The sequence below is a fragment of the Manis javanica genome, chromosome 11, assembly GCF_040802235.1.
Source record: "Manis javanica isolate MJ-LG chromosome 11, MJ_LKY, whole genome shotgun sequence".
NCBI lineage: Eukaryota > Metazoa > Chordata > Mammalia > Pholidota > Manidae > Manis > Manis javanica.
Genome location: NC_133166.1, coordinates 3,971,837 through 3,992,020, shown reverse-complemented (window position 1 = coordinate 3,992,020; position 20,184 = coordinate 3,971,837). Strand labels below are relative to the sequence as shown.

General features: G+C 42.2%; 1 protein-coding gene across 4 annotated transcripts in view; it reads left to right on the top strand.

The window, feature by feature from the left end:
- AMOTL1 (angiomotin like 1) overlaps positions 1–20,184 on the top strand; it is a 142,392-nt gene that overhangs the window by 57,448 nt on the left and 64,760 nt on the right. For all 4 annotated transcript variants that reach the window (XM_073215832.1, XM_073215831.1, XM_073215833.1 and 1 more), the window contains one exon: positions 16,725–16,874. In XM_073215832.1, the coding sequence (XP_073071933.1) occupies positions 16,725–16,874 (150 nt within the window). The remainder of the gene's footprint in view (positions 1–16,724; positions 16,875–20,184) is intronic.

The window sequence follows — 20,184 nt, the reverse complement described above, 5'->3', positions numbered from 1 at the left end:
ATTACCTGTCTCTTGGAATCCTGTGGGAGCCACATAACAGGTCTTCCTACTGTTCTCTACACCTCTTCTGATTCACGCTGTCCTTCCTTCTGTCTCTCATTCCTCCCGTCATCCCTCCACCCTTCTTAGAGTAGGCAGAGCAAGATAAGGATGATAGATATCTCATCTCCCAGGCCTGCTTTGCTTCCTCTGTGCATTAGGTGAGGCTTTGCACCTGCCCTGTGGCCCTGTGCTGGGGAGGAAGGAGGCCTTCAGCTGCTGTTTCTCAGCTGCAAGGGCTGCTCTGGATGGTGTGACCCAAGAATGTGGCCCCCCGGAAGCAGGTGCCAGGCAGGCCTTTCCCTTCCTGACATGAGCTGTACTCTGAAAGGCTCTGAGAACCATGTTCCCTGTGAGTGAGCCCCCTCTATCTAGGGGATTTGGGGAAAGGAGAAAACGGATTTTCCCTGGTAAGGCCCTGTTTCTGGAGGGCTAGTCCCTGAGCATCACTGCAGCTAAGCTGATCACTCATCTTGGTGACGTGGGAAAACTTTGAAAGGTATAAGGGCAGGCAAGGTTGCTTATGTGGGATCTTTTTTTTAGGAACAGGGGAAGAAAGAGGAGAAAAAATAGAAAAAGAAACTAGGAAACAAGTTTTTTTAGAATTAGGGAAAATAGCGGATGCAGTATGGCGGAGACAGCATGAAACTGAGTGCAGGACACACGTACCACTGGTCTACTTCTGGAAAGAGAAATGGTCTAATGTTCGTCTGTCTAGAAGAGTGAAAGAAATGTCTTCTGAAATCACAATAAGCCTAAACTGTGGCATCTGGGAAAGTGATGCACACAGCATCACAAACCATTTCCACAAACCTTGAAGATAATGGGGGTGTCAGCAGGAGGTTTGTGAAAGACATAATCCTGCCAGACTTCCCTTCCTGGGGTGGTGACTGGCCTGGTAGATAAAAAATGAGTGGTGGTGGCCTGCATGAGTAAATTCACTTTAACTAACTTTTAGATTTTATGCTTTAATATATTCATCAAAAAACCCCTAAGATTATAAAGTCTAAAAAGGTCTACTCCAAGATATGGATGATCTTAGATCTGACTCTAGAGATAAAATTTTCCAAAGTTCTGAAGTTTTCTACCTTCAAGTTTCTCCAAAATAAATTCCAGGAATTTGGAGGAAGAAAAGGAAATAAAAGGACAAAATAAAAGGAAATAAAATCATTATATTTTAATGGCATTTATTAAGTGACAAGACTGCTTTATTAGTTCATGTGTAATTAAGCTTATGCATAAAGTGGATGGATTTTATAGTATTAAGTTTGGTAGTTAGGCAGCAATCGCAAATATTCTAATTGAATTTACTCTGAAATATTTTCAGCTTCTCTTAAGAAAGGTACATGTTGACCATTAGGGGGCATGGCATTTTTCATTTCTGGAGAGAATATAAATTAGGCAAACATTTGGTTACAGAGGTGATCGCCACTCAGTAAGTACGTGTTGAATGAGTCACTCTGGACGGTACAAGTCGATACCCAGGTGGAGAATTTGGTGAGGATGCAGTGAAAGGATGCAGCTCCTCCAGCTGACACTGGAAGGTTTGGCATGTGCCTGGAACTGGACTAGGTGCAGAATATCTGTCCTTGGCTCCCATGGAATTCACATTTCTCAAAGGGATTCAGTGAAGATAAAATAAAACAGAAAGCCAATGAACTGGGTTTATACTGCTCTGAGAAGAGAAGGTCAAGAAATGATTTATAACTGCCTTTTGAGTATGCTGTCTTTACTGTAAACTGATTAAGAGGGAAGGGATTTAAATGACAGGTGTCCGACTTATAGAAGCGTGGAAGAATTCCCTGCAGGGAGCTTGGGAGGATACGGAGGTCATAGAGGCAACAACGGAATTACTAGAAATGTGGGCTTATCTTATTCTAGAGATCTCTTTAAATTGATTAAGAGTGACTGAATGTGGTCCTGTGTGATCTTGGGAGACGGGCCCCCCCGGCTGGTCGTGCAATGTCATCTGTGGGGCTTAATGGGTAAGACTCCAGAGCTGCAAGCCTGGATTCACTTTCCACCCATGCTAACTGGTTTTGTAATCTTGGGCAAATTACTTAACTTCTCTGTTAAGTTAGCTTCCTCATATGTTACATAGGGCTAATAATAATGCCTACCTCAAAAGATCATTATGGGGATTACATGTATTATGTAAATTAAAATATGTAAAGTGCTAAGAACAATACCTGACACAGTGAGTTACCTGTTTGCTTTCATCATTGTTCCAGTTACTGTTTCCGTGTAACAAATTGCTTCAAATTCCCATAGTTTCAAATACCCATTTTATTATTGTTACAGATTTTGTGGGTCTGGACACAGTAGAGATACCTGGACCTCTGGTGGGAGGGAGGCTGGAGGCGATTGGGTGTTTGGGTTTGGGATTGCTTCACCCAGAGGCGTCTTCACCCACACGTCCACATGTCTGGCACTGGGGCTGGGAGGACTGAAAGGCAGGGCCAGCAGTCCGGAGCACCCACAAGTGGCCTTTCCCTGTGGCTTGGCTTCCTAACAGCCCTAGGCTGGTCAGAATTCTCACCCAGGGGCCCGGGTTCCAGGTGTATTAATCTAACAAGACAGAAACTATTGCCTTTTGTGATCTCATCAGGAAATCATATAGAAGTCACTTCCATCATTCTGTATTGGTCCATGGACCAAAAACCCTGCCTGAATTCAAGGGGGTGAACCCACCTATAGGAATGTTAGAGAATTTGCAGACGTGTTAACTTGGTATAATCATCATCATCATCATCATTATTTAGTATTAAAAACTTAGCACACAGTAAATCCTCCACTATTTGGACCACCAAGAGAGTGCATGTTCTAGAGATGTGAATTTTCTATATAATTAATGGTTTTCAAATATTTAATATCTTTTTCTGCAAGATTCATCTCCTCCCTGTCTCACCTCTCTCACCTCTTGCTTTATGAATCTTTTCCTTGATGGTTCAGGATCATCATTATAAACACCAGTTAAGGAGAGAGGCCCATAGACAGCTAATACGAATATTTCCTAGCAGTGACTCTCACTCTTTGTGTAAGTTCCACAGTTTTCTTCCAAGAGGATGCTTTGCTATGCATAGGTAAGGTAATGTTTCTAAAACAGACAGTAACTGAAGGTACAAAATGATAGAATTAGTGTAAAAGTTCATTTATGTGCTCTGTGAGCATCATGATGGGTGGTACATTTGAAAGCCCTAAGTTAATGATATTTCCCATTTCTTGAAGATTTTGGACTGTGAGAGAGCCCTGGGCTCTTAACCATGTGGAAGTTGATCAGTGCTCACAGACCCGAGTCATCAGCACTGTCAAGCAATTCAGATGATAGAAGATTTTCTGGGTTGAGTTTGGAAAAACTCATCTTTTTTTAAGAGTGCTCAAATTGGCAGACTTGTTTTCATTGGCTGTATCTATCCTCGTAATGCCCACAGCTTAATCTGCATCCTTAAAGACCTCCTTGGAAATATTAACATTTATGGCTTAGTTGATTATTTTGCTCACTAGAAAACAACAGCAGCCTATTACTTCAGCTCTTTTTCACTAAGACCTGCTCTTAGAACAGCCAACCAAGGATAGCTTAGAACCTACACATAAATCTAGCAGCTGAGTTTTCTGAATCTGTAAAGTGGGTAAATCAGTGTGTACTGATCTATAAATACTGTCTTGTTCTGAAGCTCATCTGTTTCTTTTTCTTTATTTCTTTTCTCTTTTTTCTTGCCCTCCCCACTTAAAAAATCTATAGCCATATTTTAAGTCATAATTTAAAAATCATAATCCTTGGCTTATGATACGCTGTCAGTTTTGTCTGTTTGATGCAGTTGGCAACTAGCCTGAGAACTGGAAGTACACAAGGTACAAGGTCTTAGATCTGAAGAATTCTATGTGTTGATGGGGACATGGCACCACTGAGGAACTGCAGAAAGCTCACGTGGCGGGAGTTTTGCTGATGTGCATTTCAAGGACCAGATCAGACCCAGTAGGTTCTCCCAGATGAGGTGGGGAGTCCTTGGGCAATCACCCGGTGGGGAGTGTATCAGGGGTCATCTGAGACATGTTTTACAGTGGGTGACAGCACAGATTGTGTCCACATTCCTTTTAATTTTCTCTTTGAGCTGATGAGTTGTACAATTTGGTAAGAAAAATGGAAAATTAGTGCTGATTATATATCACTGCAGAGTCTGCCTTACTGAATCATGTAAAAAAAGGTGATAGGAATCTATGCTCTGTTCTTATAAAGCAAAACTTTCAGCAAAATGTCAAAAAATCTTGCTTTTCGAAGTTAAAGAAAAACCCTCAGACGCCTAATTCTGTTTATTAACTATACACTCCATTAAGCAACACTTGAGGCTCATCAATACAGCAGTGAAGTCATTGCTCCTGTTGATGAGGTTTGGGAATCGGAGATTTAGAATCTCTTGAAATGTTACATCATGTTCTGGTCACAGTGATTCAATGTTTTGTTTTGTTTTTTTCCCTCCAGAGAATTATTGTAAATCAGTTTTGAAACCCTTGACTTGGAGGAAGTACTCAGTTTTACTGCACTAGATATTAGAGAAAAAGTTGTAATGGGTCTCCCAGCCAACTGATAATGTTATTCACTTTAAAGTGAAGGCAGTCATTTTAATTATTTTATTTTTCATCTTATTGGCCAGGCCACTGTAAGACTTACTGTAAGGGATTAAAAATAGGCTTTTTAATTTGCCACATGTTATGAACCTGAAGGAAAAGCTTTCTCCCACTTTTGGTAGTAAAGGGTCAGTTTTTCCTCCAGTGGATAGATTAGCTACAGTAGATGCTCTGAACAGATCTGGACCTCCATCCTGTTATGTATACCACAGATGGAGTGAAGGAAAAGTTATAGAACAAAGGTGCCAAGGAGAGAAAAGTTTTTCTTCTAATTTGTAATGCTTAGGACAGAGTCCACCCTCCCGCTTCCCTAACTACCTTGTTGTCCTTCTGTCTGAAGGTGGACCCTGCCAGGCATCAGAGGGTATTCAGGTTGGACCCTGGTTCCTAATAGCTTCTCCAGGTCCACCTAGCCCTTGACCTGCATGCCAAGGTGGCTGGACAAGGTAGGAGTTTTGAAGAGCCTTTGGACAACACCATACATTCTTTCATTTGGTCTCTGATAGTAGGACCACAACGTTAAGCTTATTTTTAGAGAAATTGTGTATTTTAAGACTTCTCTCAACCCAAGTTCTTGGAAAACTGAAAATGTCATTTTAGTGTAGTTTGTTGGTGACCAAACAATCTGACCTACATAAAATTCTAAAAGCCTTAGTCTCTGACCTGCTTGATCATCTCATTGCTGCTTCTAGAAAGACCAGGGACTTGATCATCTATTGAAAGTTAATTTTGTAGCAGTGATTCCCGTTTCATTTCCCAATATCATGAAAAGAAGCTGAAACTTCCTGAGCACTTACTGATGCTGGAACACTGCTCACCAGTCCCTTGCATTGTCTCATATAATCTTCATAACGACTCTATGCAGCAGGTGCTAATATTATCTCCATTTCCTGAAAAGGTAACGAGCACCAAGAATTGAACTAATTTGCTAAGCTTACGCAGCTAATAGATGGCAGAGCCTGGGTTTTTACATCGTTTAAGAAGCAGATTGGCCAAGACAAAGCACAAAGCATGGCAAAGCCTGTCTTTCCATCTGGATATTTTCTCCTCCATCTTTTTTACTGAAATCTTCCTTACACTCTGCTCTTTCAGCTCAACAGCATCATTCTCTTTTCACTCCTCATGGCTTAACGTCCTTTCCTTTGTCTAAGGATTGCCTGGCTTCCTGCTGGGCAAGTTACTGCAGTTTCTTTTCTTCCCACCTCCTAAAAGGAATTTCATGAGTCTTTTATTTCTAGTGAAATATCATTGTTGATTTATACTCCCTTTTATAAAAATTCCTCAAGGGCAGGAAGATGCATCCGTGGACAGGTGTTTTCTAGAGGGCCTGTTGCCTTTCTTTGGATGCATTTGCTTTAATCAACGGGGTCCATTTGTCTGACGGAATTCAAGTAGAGCTCTGTCACGGGGCCTCTCCGCTTTAATCAACGGGGTCCATTTGTCTGACGGAATTCAAGTAGAGCTCTGTCACGGGGCCTCTCCTGCATGTCTTCTTCCGAGTTCCGTCAGTTTTCGGGGGCTGGGGCCTCTTATTTGCCTGAGCAGAAAGGTAACTCATTCATTCAAACCAGTTATAACTGGTTTGCAGCCATTTTCATCTTAAAGTTCTCCTAAGTTTCATGTCTTCTTCTCCCTTACCCATAGAAGCTATATAAACAGAATAGTGTTTCTCAAAGTATGGTCTGTGGAACCCTAGGGTTTTCTGAGACCTACACATATCTTCCTAATAATCCAAAGACACGTGTGCCTTTTCACCATACTGGCATTTGCACTGGTGCATGCCTGGTGCAGCGATGATGCTGGTGCCTTGCATGAATCAAGGCACTTGCACTGATTGGCCAAATGTCAGTCTGTCCCTCACCAGCACACAGTATACAAAGCCCATTTCACTGAAGAATGTTCTTGTTGAAGCAGCACAGGTGATTAATTATATTAACTCTCACACCTAAAGTATGTCTTTTTACTGTCGTGTGTGGCCCAATGGGCAGGACACAGCCGGACGAGGTGCACCTGGGGGCCTGGGCTGGGGGTGCTGCTGCGGCAGTTTTCCTGCAACACTGTGTGTAGTTGAAAGAAGAGATGATGAACTGTGGTTACCCTGGGTTGGGTATTTGGTAGCTGTTTCCTCAGAAGTCCAGAAAGGGAGCCTGTCGCCTCAAGAAAATCAATGGATAGTATTTGTTGCCCGTGATACCACTCAAGCTGTCAAGGTGGAATCAGAATGCAGGAAACCTTGCCTTAGCCACTGTGCTTGTGACAGCTTCCCAGCACATAAGAGACCATTCTGATGATTGTGATCTGCAGTGTATAAACAAGTGTGATTTTGTTGCCATTACATACTTGAAGAATTTCCATGTATGGAAGATTTGCACATAGTCCAGTGAACCAGTATTTTCCAAATGACCACTGTAGGATGTGATAAAACCTTGTGTAGGTGAAGAAAATTCCCTTCAAAGTGAATGATGGACCTGTGGATTTCAGTATAATGCAGTACAGAGGAAAGTCCAAGGAAAAGTCGCTTGATATGGTTTTATATTTCACATTGCAACTACTTTTAAGAAATTACCACTTGTGGGGTTTTGGTGTAGTTTCAAAGAACAGTCACAATTATCTGAGAAGGCTATGAAAATACCCCTCCTTTTTCCAACTGCATATTTAAATGAGGGCATATTTTCTTCATCTACTTCAACTTAAAGTCATATATCAACAGATTGACAATAGGATTGAATAGGATATGAGAATTCACTTGTCCTTTATTAGCCACACATTAAGGAAATCTGCAAAATTAAAACAAAATACTATTGTTTTCACTACTTGTTTAGAAATGAGTTTTCCTAGAATTACTTAATGCAACTTAGAATAGGTTTATTGTTTTATTTTTTTATTTGTTCTTAGAGTTTTTTTATTGGGGTGCATATAATAAAATGCACAAATCTTACTGTACAACTCAATGAATTTTGACATGTGTTTTATTTATACTCATATAACCATCACCCAGAATCAAGATATCAAACAATCTCACTGATTTCCCCCCTTTACTTATTATTGTTTTCAAATGAATTAACCATATTTTAATGTCTCTCTTTTTTAATTTCTAGTACAGTAATTATGTATATATATGGCCTACATGAACAAAAGCTTATTAGGTCCTCAATAATTTTAGGACTGTAAAGGGGTCCTAAAGCCAAAAAGTTTGAGCACTGCTGGTTTCGTGGTGGACCCTGTATACAGACTCTGGAGCCGGGCCAGGTGGGCTTGAATCCTGGTTTTGCCCTTCACTCATTGTGTGACTTCAGGCAAGTTGTTCTCAGTGCTTTAGTGCCCTCACCTGGGAAATAAGACAGTCCACGTGGATTTGTTATGAGGATTAAATGAGTTAACATGAGTTACTCAGAACAGTGCCTTTCACAAAGAAAATTCTCAACAGGGTTTGATTAGTTCTGTTTCGAGGGCACATCATTGATTTGCCTCCAGAACATTTTATTGTGTAGCTTGTTTCTCTCTATTCTCCCTCTTGGCATCATGGCTGATAATAATTCAGGGGTTCATCCACTGGGGTTTATAGCCAACTCCATGAAATTAGTGTGTGCTCATTCTTCCAGGGAGAGGCTCTGTAGCTCTTGACAGATTCTTTTAAAGGGGTGCCCTTAATCCCAAACCAGCAGGCCAAAGAGAGGAAGGAGGTAAGTGTAGCCCCTGGGTGCAGTTCTAGATCCAGTGTGTGTGAGCTCTGAGATGGGCCTGCACACTGGTATTCCTGCTTGCCACTCCATGCTGCCTTGAGCCTGCTTGTGTCACTGTATTTGTGCAGTTGGGCAACTGTCAGCTTGATGTCTTTCTCTTCACTAGCCTGTCAGATTTGGGTCCCCATACTAGGTACTGTCTTGCCCCTGGCAGATGCTTAATGGCATAGATCTCTGTGGAATGAATGAATGAATGGTTGAATTAATTAGTAATTCTGTATTTTGCTGCCAATGACCTGTTGTAACTCATAGGTGTTGTAAGGGCCCCCGGGTACTATCACAAATATCTAGGTGTTTTAAAGTATCACTTAAACTCAAAATTGGGCTTGCATCTCAGCCTTAGAGCTATGAGCTGTGTGACCCAGAGCATGTCATTATTGTTTTTGTTTAGGTAAAAAGGAGATAATGAGATCCAGCTCTCAGAGATGTGAGAATTACCTGAGATGTTTATGTTACATCATACTCAATGATGTTTCTATGTGTCTTTCCTTATAAAACCAGACAGTTGCTTGTCTTCTAGGACTGTGGCAGAGTTGAGTATGTGATTTTTCAGTTTCAGATTGGGCAAGTATTGATCATGTCACAGGGTAAGCATTTTCATAGGCTTTATCTCATTGTGTCTGTCGGATTAGATGTATTTTTTGGCCCAATCGGTTTGTTCTTATATCTTTAAAACAGTATTTTAGATGTAACTGAAATAGCCGTGTCCCCTTACCAGTCATTCAGGGCAGCATTTATGAAATACAGAGCGCTTTATAATGCTGTGGACTTCAAATCTGAATCTATTAAAAAGCAACACATTTACGCAAAGGATACCAAAAGGGTCTACGCAGGTTGGTTTATTTTTCAGAGTCACCTCCTTACTTATCCCAAATCATCAAATCCAACATGCTTTGGCTTAAACTGATGGATTTACACAGTCTCAGTCCACCACAGCCTTAGGAGTGTGCGTGTTGCCTAGGAGCTTGTGCGGCTGAGAAGTACAGTCTCCCACATCTGACTCTGCCTTCCAGTGGATGGTGAAGGGTAGCCAAAATTCATTTCTGGTCTGCATTTGGGAAGCTCCCGATTTCACAGGTCTGACTTGGAAGTGACGTTTTAAACATGCTCCACGAGTGGCTGTGAACACCACAGAGATTCACTGGTAAAGCGGAGGCACCATAATGAGAATAACATGTGGCCGCATAGGAGCCACGAGGAAGGGCGACTTCATCAGTTGCCTGTGTTCTGGTGATTGGTAGGGAGTGTACTCTTGTTACTTTAAGCTTTTATGAGAAATGACACAAATAAAATAGTTCTGGATCCTTCTCTGCCTCATCTGGGCAAAGAGGGAAAGATTCCCAGTACTTTTCCCCACTACCCACAAGCAAGAGCATTTCATTAAAACTCCCCTAATTTTAATGTAAGAAGTAGACAGGAAAAAGCATGTAGAATTAAGTGGGCATTATTGAGGGATCTTTGGAAGGCAGAATGGAGTCCTAAAAAGAGCTTTGCTGTCGGAGGGGATGTGACCCTGGGCATTACATAACCATTATGGGCCTAGTATGGCTTTTTGCAAAATGGGAATAGAGGTGAAAATTAAACACGATAATTTTTATATCATCCCAGCATTTGATAGGCTCTCAGTAAGTCATAGCTCCTGCTATTTTAATGACACTCTTATTACTAAAGGGATGTTTAGTTTCTTGGGTAATACTGGTGACTTTAAATTATCAAGTTCATTCTTGAGCTGAGACTGACCTAAAGGTGGGTGAGTGTGATAAGAAGGAATGCATTTGCCTTGAGAGTGCCCATCCCTGTGAGATGCTGCTACCTGGCAGACATTCCGGTGTCGCCCGGCTGCACCAAGCTCATGGAACCTAGAAAGCGGGAGGAATCGAGTAGCAGGCCAGAACTGTCTGAACTGCTCCTCTCTCTTTAGTGTGAGTGAGGGAGAGGGCTTTGAGGAGCACAATCATGCATTCATGTTGTCATTTTATGTCCTAGGGTTTATTTTTAAGCTGTTTCAACTTGTTTGTTTTCTTTTGTTCAAAAAATACTAAGTACTTTATGTCTGCCTACAGTGACAGAAACACATTTAAGCAATAGAGGTTACATGCTAGTAAGAATTATTCTTTTTCAAGGGGAATACAGTGTGTGCCAGGACCATTCAAAAGAGTACCTTTATGATCCTGAGAGTGTTTAAAGATTATTGCAATTTCAGTAATTTAATTAAACATGGGGCTTATTTATTAAAACTCATCTGAGCAAATAAGTTCTTGAGGTCTACTGTACAGCATAGTACTATAGCCAGCAATACTGTATTTTATACTTATTTATTAAGAGGGTAGATCTTCTGTTAAATGTTCTTTGGGAGATGATGGGTATGTCTGTAGCCGTCCTGCTAGTGATGGCTTCATGGGTGTGTACTTATCCCTGAACGCATCAAGTTGTATGCGTTAAATAGATACACCTTTTTACTTGCCAATCATACCTAAATGAAGTGTTGTTTCTTTAAAAAAAACAAAAACAAGGTTATCTGAGGAAAAGAACCTCTGGAGCCCAGGTACTTCTAGCTTTAGATAGGTTCACTACCAAATAGATCAACATGAAATACGACTTATGATATTATTATGGACAATTTTGAGTCAAGATATTTAAGTAGCCTTTGGGTTTTATGTTAAAAGCCAAATTTAAAAAATGATTTCCTCTTTGTAAAGGACTGGTGACTCTCGGCTAGGACTGGGATGATTCTTTTTTTATACGGATGCCTTCAGAGGTCTCCTGGCTCTGTTCCTGCTCCCAGACCTGTGACGGCTGCGTGAGCCACAGGCTTCATTTAGAGCAGAGTCCCAGGGCTCAGGGCCTGCCTGTCGGGCCGAGTGGGATGAGAGCCCGCCTGTGTCTAAATGCGAGTTTGTGTTCAAGTTACAAAATCCCTGTGATGATGTTATTTCTAACATCGTGTACTGAGGCTCTGCAGGAATTGGATGGTATACTTGCAGTTAACATGTTTTAGCACTAGAAGGCTTTGTCTCTTGTTTTGTTTTTTGTATTTTTTGTTTTCTTTGGTAGCTTTTACCAAGCCTTGGTCCCCTGAAGAGTTTGAAAGAGAGAAACTCATCTTTGACCCAAGCTGTGTACAACTAAGCATATGTTTATAACTGGTTATTTTAAAACGTACCTCAAGTCCTTTACTATGTACTTACTGAATGCCCGTTATTTGCTAGAAACTGCTAGGTAACTGTGAACATGCGCAGATGATTCATTGATTCAATAAATGTGTATTGAACACTTAATATGAGCTTATTTCTGCTGAATACTGGAGATAAGAAAGTGAATAAGGCATGGTCCCTGCTATCAATCAGCTTATGAGTTAATGAGAGGAGAAAATATAAACTAAATACATACGGAATTTACTATGTTGTGGCATTAATGTGCATGTTTGTGACAGGAACACAGACGAGTTGTGTGTAAACAACTGGGGGAGGACAGGTAGATGACTTCCTGGAGGAAGTGGCACTAGAGTAGGGCTTCCAAAGATGTTCAAATAGTCAACATATATATTTTAGCATTATCTTAATTATATTAGCATTATATTAGCATTGAGCATTATTTTGTCAAGAATCAGAGTGTTTGGCTGGAATCTGCTAAGCTTAGGTCACCCCGACTTCAAACAGGGAGGGGACCTTTTGGCTTCTGTAGTGGGAAGTGGAACTTACCCCAAGGTTCACACTGCGAGCTCAGAGTTCCCTAGCACTCAAAGTATCTAATTAGAGGTGATTGAATTTCAGGAATATGATAGGTAGTAGTTGGAAGTTGGGCCACCTGATTTCTAAATTATTTTCCAGTTCTGGAGTGTTATGAAAATAATGTGCTAATGCCTTTAAAAGGTTCCCTTAAATACTGGCTTATGGGCCTGTAGACAGAGTGTGCATCCGCCTTCTTAACCCATAAGCCAGCTGTATTGAAGTTTCCATTCCTGAAAGAGGTGGAACATTTTCACGGCCTGTCCCTGTGCTTCTCCTTTGCCAAGTTAGGGTCCTCTTTCTCCCCAGCACCTGCAGGTTGACATCCTCCTCATTTTTCCCCAGTTGAGCTCACATGTCTCTTTCTCCTTGTCATTCAGGTCTGTAGTAGATTACTCCTGAGCTTCCAAAGCTTTGTGTCCCTGCGGTAGAGCACTTACTCTGCAGTGGAATTTGGGTACCTGTGTGCACGTTGGCTTCCAGAACCAAATCATAATATCCTAAGGCCAAGGATGGTGGTACTCATTTCTCGGTATTTATAGCTCCTAGCACAGTGCCCTATTGAACTCAGTTGTCACTTTAAAAGGTTAAGCACACATTCTGCATTTTGGTTCACACTGATAGTATTTCAGGTATTTCTAAATAAGCATTACAAAGTTAAAGTTTACACAACGTTAGATAAAGTTACTCATTACAAATTCCACTTTGAGAGAGTCTAAATGAGATAGACATTGGTGTATTTCTTATATTATTTGTGTTCTACAGTAGGTGGTTTGATCCAGGGATTGGAATTTGGGTTTGATGCCCAGGAAGACCATACCATGTAGGGAGAGGGTGGGAATCTTGGAAACCTTCCCCCTCCCGCTGCTTCCCTGCCCCTATCTTGGGTTTCAAATAATGGTTCCTTGGGAGAGTGAGGAGGTGTATTCCAGTGTATGCTGTCGGTTTAGTGGTGGAGATCCCTCTTTCCTTTTTAAAAACACGTATGTCGCATGCAGGTTTTCTGAGAGGAGGCTCCCCTGACCTGTCTGTGCTTCACGCCGGTGTCAGGTTCCTGGGCTGTGAAGTGGCTAACCCAGACGTGCTAGCTGGGTTTCACAGGGCTTGTGAACAGGCTACTAGCCCTTATTTTTCAGCTTCTAGTCATGGGTTTTCCAGGCCCCTCCTGAACACTGGTTCTAGGGCACATGTCTCCCGGAGCAGAGTAATCCTCTCTCTGGAAAAACCTCGAGTTCTGCCAGAATAGGAAGGCTTGGTCGCTTACATTTAACTTTGGGACCGCTGACACACTCAGTAAATCCCTCAGGTCTCTGAAAGGGAATATCTCTGTGGTTTGAATTTCTGTTATAGGAAGTTATTCTAACCTAAACAGTGAAATTGTTTTTAAATGCTGTGGGAGGTTTTGGATTCCACGGAGCTGGCAGTTTTGCATTGTGGCAAATGACGCCTGGGCATCGCCTTGCAGGTGGTGGGGGATTGGAGGATGGGGTCTTGGCCTGCGTATCAGGAAGCACCCGCTGTCTGCTGCAAAGAGAGGAGCAGTTGCTCCTCCACCTTAGGGAAGTGGAAGGTGCAGCAAATCACTGGGAACTCAGACTGACTGGGAGCAATCTTTGTCCTTTCCTTTAAGCTCTTAACTTGGTAATGAGACCACCCCAGAGGCTAACTCCTCATCCTTCATCAGTCAGCAAGTAGTAAGAGAGTGTATCCCTTCTGTACTGCTTGCAGGAAGGAGTGAGTCCATGTCTGGTGCCTGCCCTCCAGCTTCTGCAGGACAGGGGCACTGGCCACTATTAAACGGCTGCTGCAGAGTTCTACGCAGTTGACGGCCAGGAGCTAAGCTGTGTAGTTCCCATCACAGTTGCTGTGGTAGTTGAGAGAAGGAAGGCCATTGTAGGGGGAGGTGTTCTCGAGGTCGTCACTGCAGAGGTCAGTTTATCGGGTGAACTTTCTATTGGGGAGAGGCGTGTGAAGCTAGAGGATGGCACTCCCAGTCGGGATGGGGAAAATGAGGGTGACGTGGTCATGGGACCCTGGGATGCTGAGGGCCAGCAAGACTGTTAACAGCTAAAGGAGCCTGATTGTAGAGAGCCTCGGAAACCCAACCAGATTTGAACTCAAAGCTATGACTCCAGTGGTTCTGTGCAGGGGAGTGGCACGCTGGAAGTGGAGTTGTAAGGACAGGCGATTTCCCAGCTGTGTGAGTGTGGGATGACCGTGGGCTGACAGTTTGAATGCCCTCGAGTGTTTAAACCTAAAGGACACTTCTGAGCCTGTTGTGTGGCCCGTTGACAGACCCAGGGTCTGATCTTAGGGAAGTATGAGTGAAGGTGAAGGTGAGGTAGATGAGCGGGTCACGAGGGCTCTCCTGGTGCCTCTTGCTTCCCCAGAAAACTCACTTTATTTTATCCTAATTCATTTTTCCTTCAACAATGAGGCCCTTTGTAATCACTACTATTGAGTAAGGGGAAAAAGTCTTGCTCAGGGTCACATTACCTAAAGGCCTCTGGACAGTTACAAAGAAAGTAACAGCATAAAACCATAATGGGAAGGAAGTTTTCAGTTCTTTAGAAGCAAGCCAAAAGCAGTCACGCTCATAGAGAAGCAAAGGATTCTTCTTGTTGACAAATGACACACAGATTTGTAAAGAGAAAGGAACCATTCTTGGTGAAATGGATCATGGTCAATATAAGGCAGAAATGTTGAACGCTCAGGCTAGAATTTCAGAATTTCACCCTTTGTTGAGGGCAGTGCAGATCTCTAGCTCTCCTTTAGCCTGGGAGCCATCGGGGCTGCACCCCTGCCTCTGCAGAGAGAGGCCCTGCAGAGAGCTGACTCCTTTACGTTGTGTGCTTGTTTTCCACTGCTTCTTGCCCCTTTTCCTGTGCACACTAAAGCTGTATGAGGGATTATCCTTAGACAAGGTATTGGTTTGAAAGAAGTAAGTGACTGCAAGTTACTAAATCAAGAGGACCTTACATGGAAGTCATCTTTATGAAGCCCCTAAAGGCAACTGCATGTGCGTATTACACACTGTGGAGCCAGCAGAATCCTTGATTGGCAGTGGACCTCCCCTAAAAACCAGCACCATGATTTAGCCCCTGGGCCTGAGCTGAGCCTTGAAGGGGCTTCCTGGGTGGGAGTGCAATCTAGATGCGTGCAGAATGGCTACCAAAGAACACAGCCTTTCCCCCTCCGTGTCATAGGTTTTCTTCCAGTTTCTCAGTTCTGTTATCCTTGACCCTGTTGGTTAGATCATGTACCCTGCATTTTGCATAAGAAAATAGACTGAGTCTGTGCTGTAGGAGTTCCTAGTGAAGATTCTGAACTGGATTACAGAGGAAGGGTTGTGTGCTGTTACAGGCATTGGAACTGTGATTTTAGACTGATCTTCGTATGTCATTCATACTCAGCTTACATTCATCTTTTAGGTGAGAGTCACAACTACATTATTTAACTGTGTAAGATAAATATTCTAGCTGTCATTTTTTTCCCCCTCTCTAGTCCAGACATGCCTATGATATGTGTTAGCACATGTGCAAATACTACTTCATGTGCTGAGGAAAAGAAACTCAGGAAACAGATGAGTCAATTCCCATCTTAAGGACTCTCAGAAGAACTAAGTAGTTACTACTAGCCTTGGCCTTGTGGAAAATAGGTAGATTAAAAAACCTAGCAAGAAATTTCAAATGATCAGTTTGAAGCAATTGTTGAAAAACATCATTTTATTCTAATGGAATTATCTTTGGGGCAAGGATTTTAGTAACAACAACAGAAAAAAACATGATTTTTTTTTTCCCCCTAGGGTAAACTTAAGTTTGTTTTGCCAAAAAGAGCCATAAACTTGGTGCCCACGCAGAGCAGGAAGTCAGCCTGGGCCCCTCTGGCTGAGGGTCCCCACGATGGTGTATGCGCCGTATCAGTGTTGCTGTAGTGGTATCTCATGTTCAGTGACTGTAGGATTGAGTTCAGTGTCACGTTTAATTGGAACAGGAAGCACAGTCCGGTTTGTGTGTGAGGCAGATAAGCTGGAGCTGAAAGGCCAGTGCTTGGCAGAGGGCCAGGACCCCTGACCCCAGCTCACACTGCCACATGAGCCTCCAGAAACCTCCACATGGGGCTAAGTGCACTGCCCCAGGCTGGACCTGCTCTTGCTGACACATGCTCCGGCAAAATGACCGCTCCTCTCTGTATGTCCTATGTATCGGGACAGACAGCTGCTCTCCCATTTTAGTTCTCCTTTCCTAGCCTCCCTGCCCTCCTCCTTTCTGTCCCCCACGTTGACCATTCCCAATCCGCAGATGACTTGACCTGTCGGGGCTGCGTTGTATGAGAGCGTCTGTGCCTTGCTTGGCTTGGCACGTCTTGAAGACTGTTATTTTGACCTCACGGGTCATTTTGGTGCGGAGCTGGACTTGTGATAATTCTGAATAGTAACTCTGGAATTTTATGAATCAAAAAGACAGCTACAAGTTGAATGTGGGAGAATGCCTCAAGGGTTCTCGTGAGTCACACGGGAAGGAGGGAGAGGAGGGCTTCATGCCACTAATAAATGTACTAATGTAACACTTGGCTTCTTTCCCCCCAGGTCCCCCTCCTGTTTGTTACAGTCCCAGGAGTCCTGTGCTGGTTCTAGAAGACCCCAGCCACTTTTTCCCAGATTTTCAGCTCTACTCTGGGAGGCATGAAGCATCTGTTCTGACAGTGGAGGCAAGCAGCGGCTTCCAGGAAAAAGTTGGTAAGTCCTTTTACTGATACTTGTGTCAGAAAAGCCAAATGACTATATGTTTTTGGTTTTTATCTCTTTTGCACAATTTTTTCTCTGTCCTCATTTTTAAAGATGAGCATGTTGGATAATTGATTGTCTCTTTGTTGATAGGTGCCTTATTTTTAATGTTTATGCTATGGTTAATAAACTACTTTAGTATGTGGCTCAACAGAGAGAGTTCCTGAGTATGTAAGAACTTCAGAATTTATTTTTTCTGCTAGGTTCTTGAAATTTACTCTTTTTTTTTTTGGCTTACTTTACTTTTTTTATAACTGAAATATAGTTGATATGCAATATTATATTGGTGGACATCAGGTGTACAACATAGTGATTCAATAGTTACACACGTTACTAAATGCTCAGCATGTTAAGTGTATTTACCACCCATCAATCTGCAAAAAGATATTGCAATATTATTGATTATATTCCCTGTGCTGTACTTTCAACCCTGTGACTAATTTATTTATAACTGGGTGTTTGTACCTCTGTCCCCATCACCTACTGCACGTGTGCCTCACCCCTGACCTTAAGAATTATTCCATTTATTCTGTAATTTTTCTCTAATTTGTAAATACTTTTTGTACTCTTTCCCAGAATCTTTCATTTCTTTTTGTGCTTCTCTGCTTTTGTTATCTCTTTTTTGCAAATTATTCCGAAGTTCAGAAGAAATTCAAAACTATGGGAGGCAGGGAACTGCCTCTTTTGTAAAAACTTCCTGCCTATTTTTGAGGGCTTTTCAGATTGGTAAAACTATGAGGGATTTTTAAAACCACTGTAGGAAAGGACCTCACAGATCTTGGCACATGTGCTTATGAAAACAGAATTCAGTAGTTTTCATGCATGATGACACCCCATTTGTTTAAGTATTCATCCAAAAAAAGAATCATTTTCCTTTGGAAATAGATTTTTATTATTATTTGAATTTCTATTCAGGTTATTTAAAATGTTTGTTTTTGTTTATTTGGATTTGTTTATCCCATTAAGCTTTTTAGATCAGTTATCTTGAGGGCAAAGACTGTATTCTCTTTAGTCTCCTACCCGCAGCCCCTGTCAGAAAGCCTGAATATACTGGCTGGCAGTCAGTATTCATAGAGTGAGTGAGTGGCTCAGTTCAGCTCACACCGATCTCTCTTGACCTGGGTTGTTATCACTTATTGCAATATTTGGCACTTCATCTTGTGTGGACTTTCAGTGATCTGTATTTACTAAGGTTTAAAATTTTTTATTGTTGAACTTGGGGTTTTTATATCAGTTACAGTATATCTTCTCTGAAGGTAAGGAATGATTTTGATTTTACTCCATGTGCAATCCTATGAGGCAGATACGAAGTCAACCCGTTTTACAGAGGAGAGAGGTTCAGAGAAGCCACATAACCTGCCTGAAGTCAGAGGTGTGATTTTGGGGATGGACAGGGAGGGTGATATGATCAGAGCTGAGTTTCAGGAACCAATCTGTAAAGTTATTATATTAGACAGTTATTCCTGGAATGCCTCTGTGTATTTTGGGAGTGTTCTAGGCACTGGGGATACAGCATGCAAATTCAACAGATAAAAACGCCTTGCCCTCTGGTGCCTGGATGCTAGCAGAGGAAGACAAATAATAAATGCAGTGTGGGTCAAAGGGAGAAGTGTCCAGGGGCTATTCAGGGCATCTGAGCAACTGCTGAGAAGAGCTGGAACCTGGGAGTGGCTGGGTGCATGGAAGCTAGGGTTTGCAGTCTTTTGCTATCACAAGGGCACTAAAAATGTCATCTACTGTCACCTTTTCTCATATTTTAATACCCAAAAGAGGAAGATGGATGTAATCCTTGATAGCCCTTGCCAAAAACAAACAGTTGTAAGCTTAATGGCATATGTCTTTGTACATATACAGGTATATGTGTGAGTTTACATAGATTTATACATCTGGTAAGCATTATCAAACCACTTTTAATTTTTCTCATTTCATTGTGGACTGAGAAAAACTAGCTTGGTGGTTGATCAAATGTGGGAAGCAAAGGAGATGGAAGGGCCAAAAGTGAATCTGAAATTTCCTTCTGGATGACTCATATGATAAGGATGCCATTTACAGAAATTAGGAATACAACCTTGAGGAAGAAAGACAGTTGTGGAAAGATGATGTGTCCTATGCATATATAAAAACAGTCATCGTTGTGTGGGATTGTAACACTGAGGCCGCTTAGCAATGATCTAGTTCATCTCCCTCAATTGACAGGGGAGGATATTGTGCTCAAAATCAAATAAGTGATTTGCTCAAACCATGCCTGGGAATTGGTAGAATTTTTGCTATTGTAATGCTGTCTGATGTCCTCAGTACACTACTTACAAGCACTATTGTGAAAGGGATAGATTTTATATTTCCTGGCACTCATGTAGGTTTACTTTTACTGGCTAAATGTTTGATTCCCCATTACATGCAGGCATAGGGTTGTATGCTAAGGAGACCAAATGAGGGCATGATCCTAGCCTTTAGGGGGGTTAGAGTCTTGTGTAAACCAAATTGCCATCAACTATGAGAGTTGCTATAATGGAGACAGATACAGACTGGGTGGAGACAGAGGAGAAGGAGGCCTCAAGCCTGTTGGGCTGCAGCCAGGAAGATTTTTCCTCAGAAGGTAGCTTTGGAGCTAACACTTGAAGCATGTCTAGGAATTTCCCAACAGGACACAGGGAGATGCATCTTTCTAGGCAGAGAGAATAATGTGAGCAAAGGCCTAGACCCTGGAGACAGCTGGCGTGTCTGGGAGCTGTACGTCCTTGGGCCTTGCTGGAGCTTCACTCCAGTGGTTGCCAGTGATGGGGGTGGTTTGGTGGTGGCATGAAGTGTTGCTGGACAGGTAAGGCAGTACCTGCTACACCATATGATAGAATGTCGGTTCCATCCTGTAATTAATTGTTGAGGACTTTTGTACAGAGGAATGATATAATCAGGCTTTCCTATGAATAGTCTTTCAGGGTCATGTGGAAGATAGGTGGAGGTCTGATGGATGGTTTGGAAGTGGGAGTGAGCCTAGTGTCATAAATAAAGAGGCCGTTGGAATTGCCTGGGTATGAGACACCAAAGGCTTGTAATTTCGTGGGATGAACACAGATTTTATTGTGGGACGAGCTGGATCCTGGCTTTGTCTCTTCCTACCCCCGTGACCTCTGTGACTTGCCTTCACTGAATCTCTCCTCATCTGTCAGATGGGGGAAATTAACATCTGCCACATACAACTATGTATGAAATAAATGAAATAACATATGGAGAGAGAATTTAGCCTAATACCTGGCACATCATA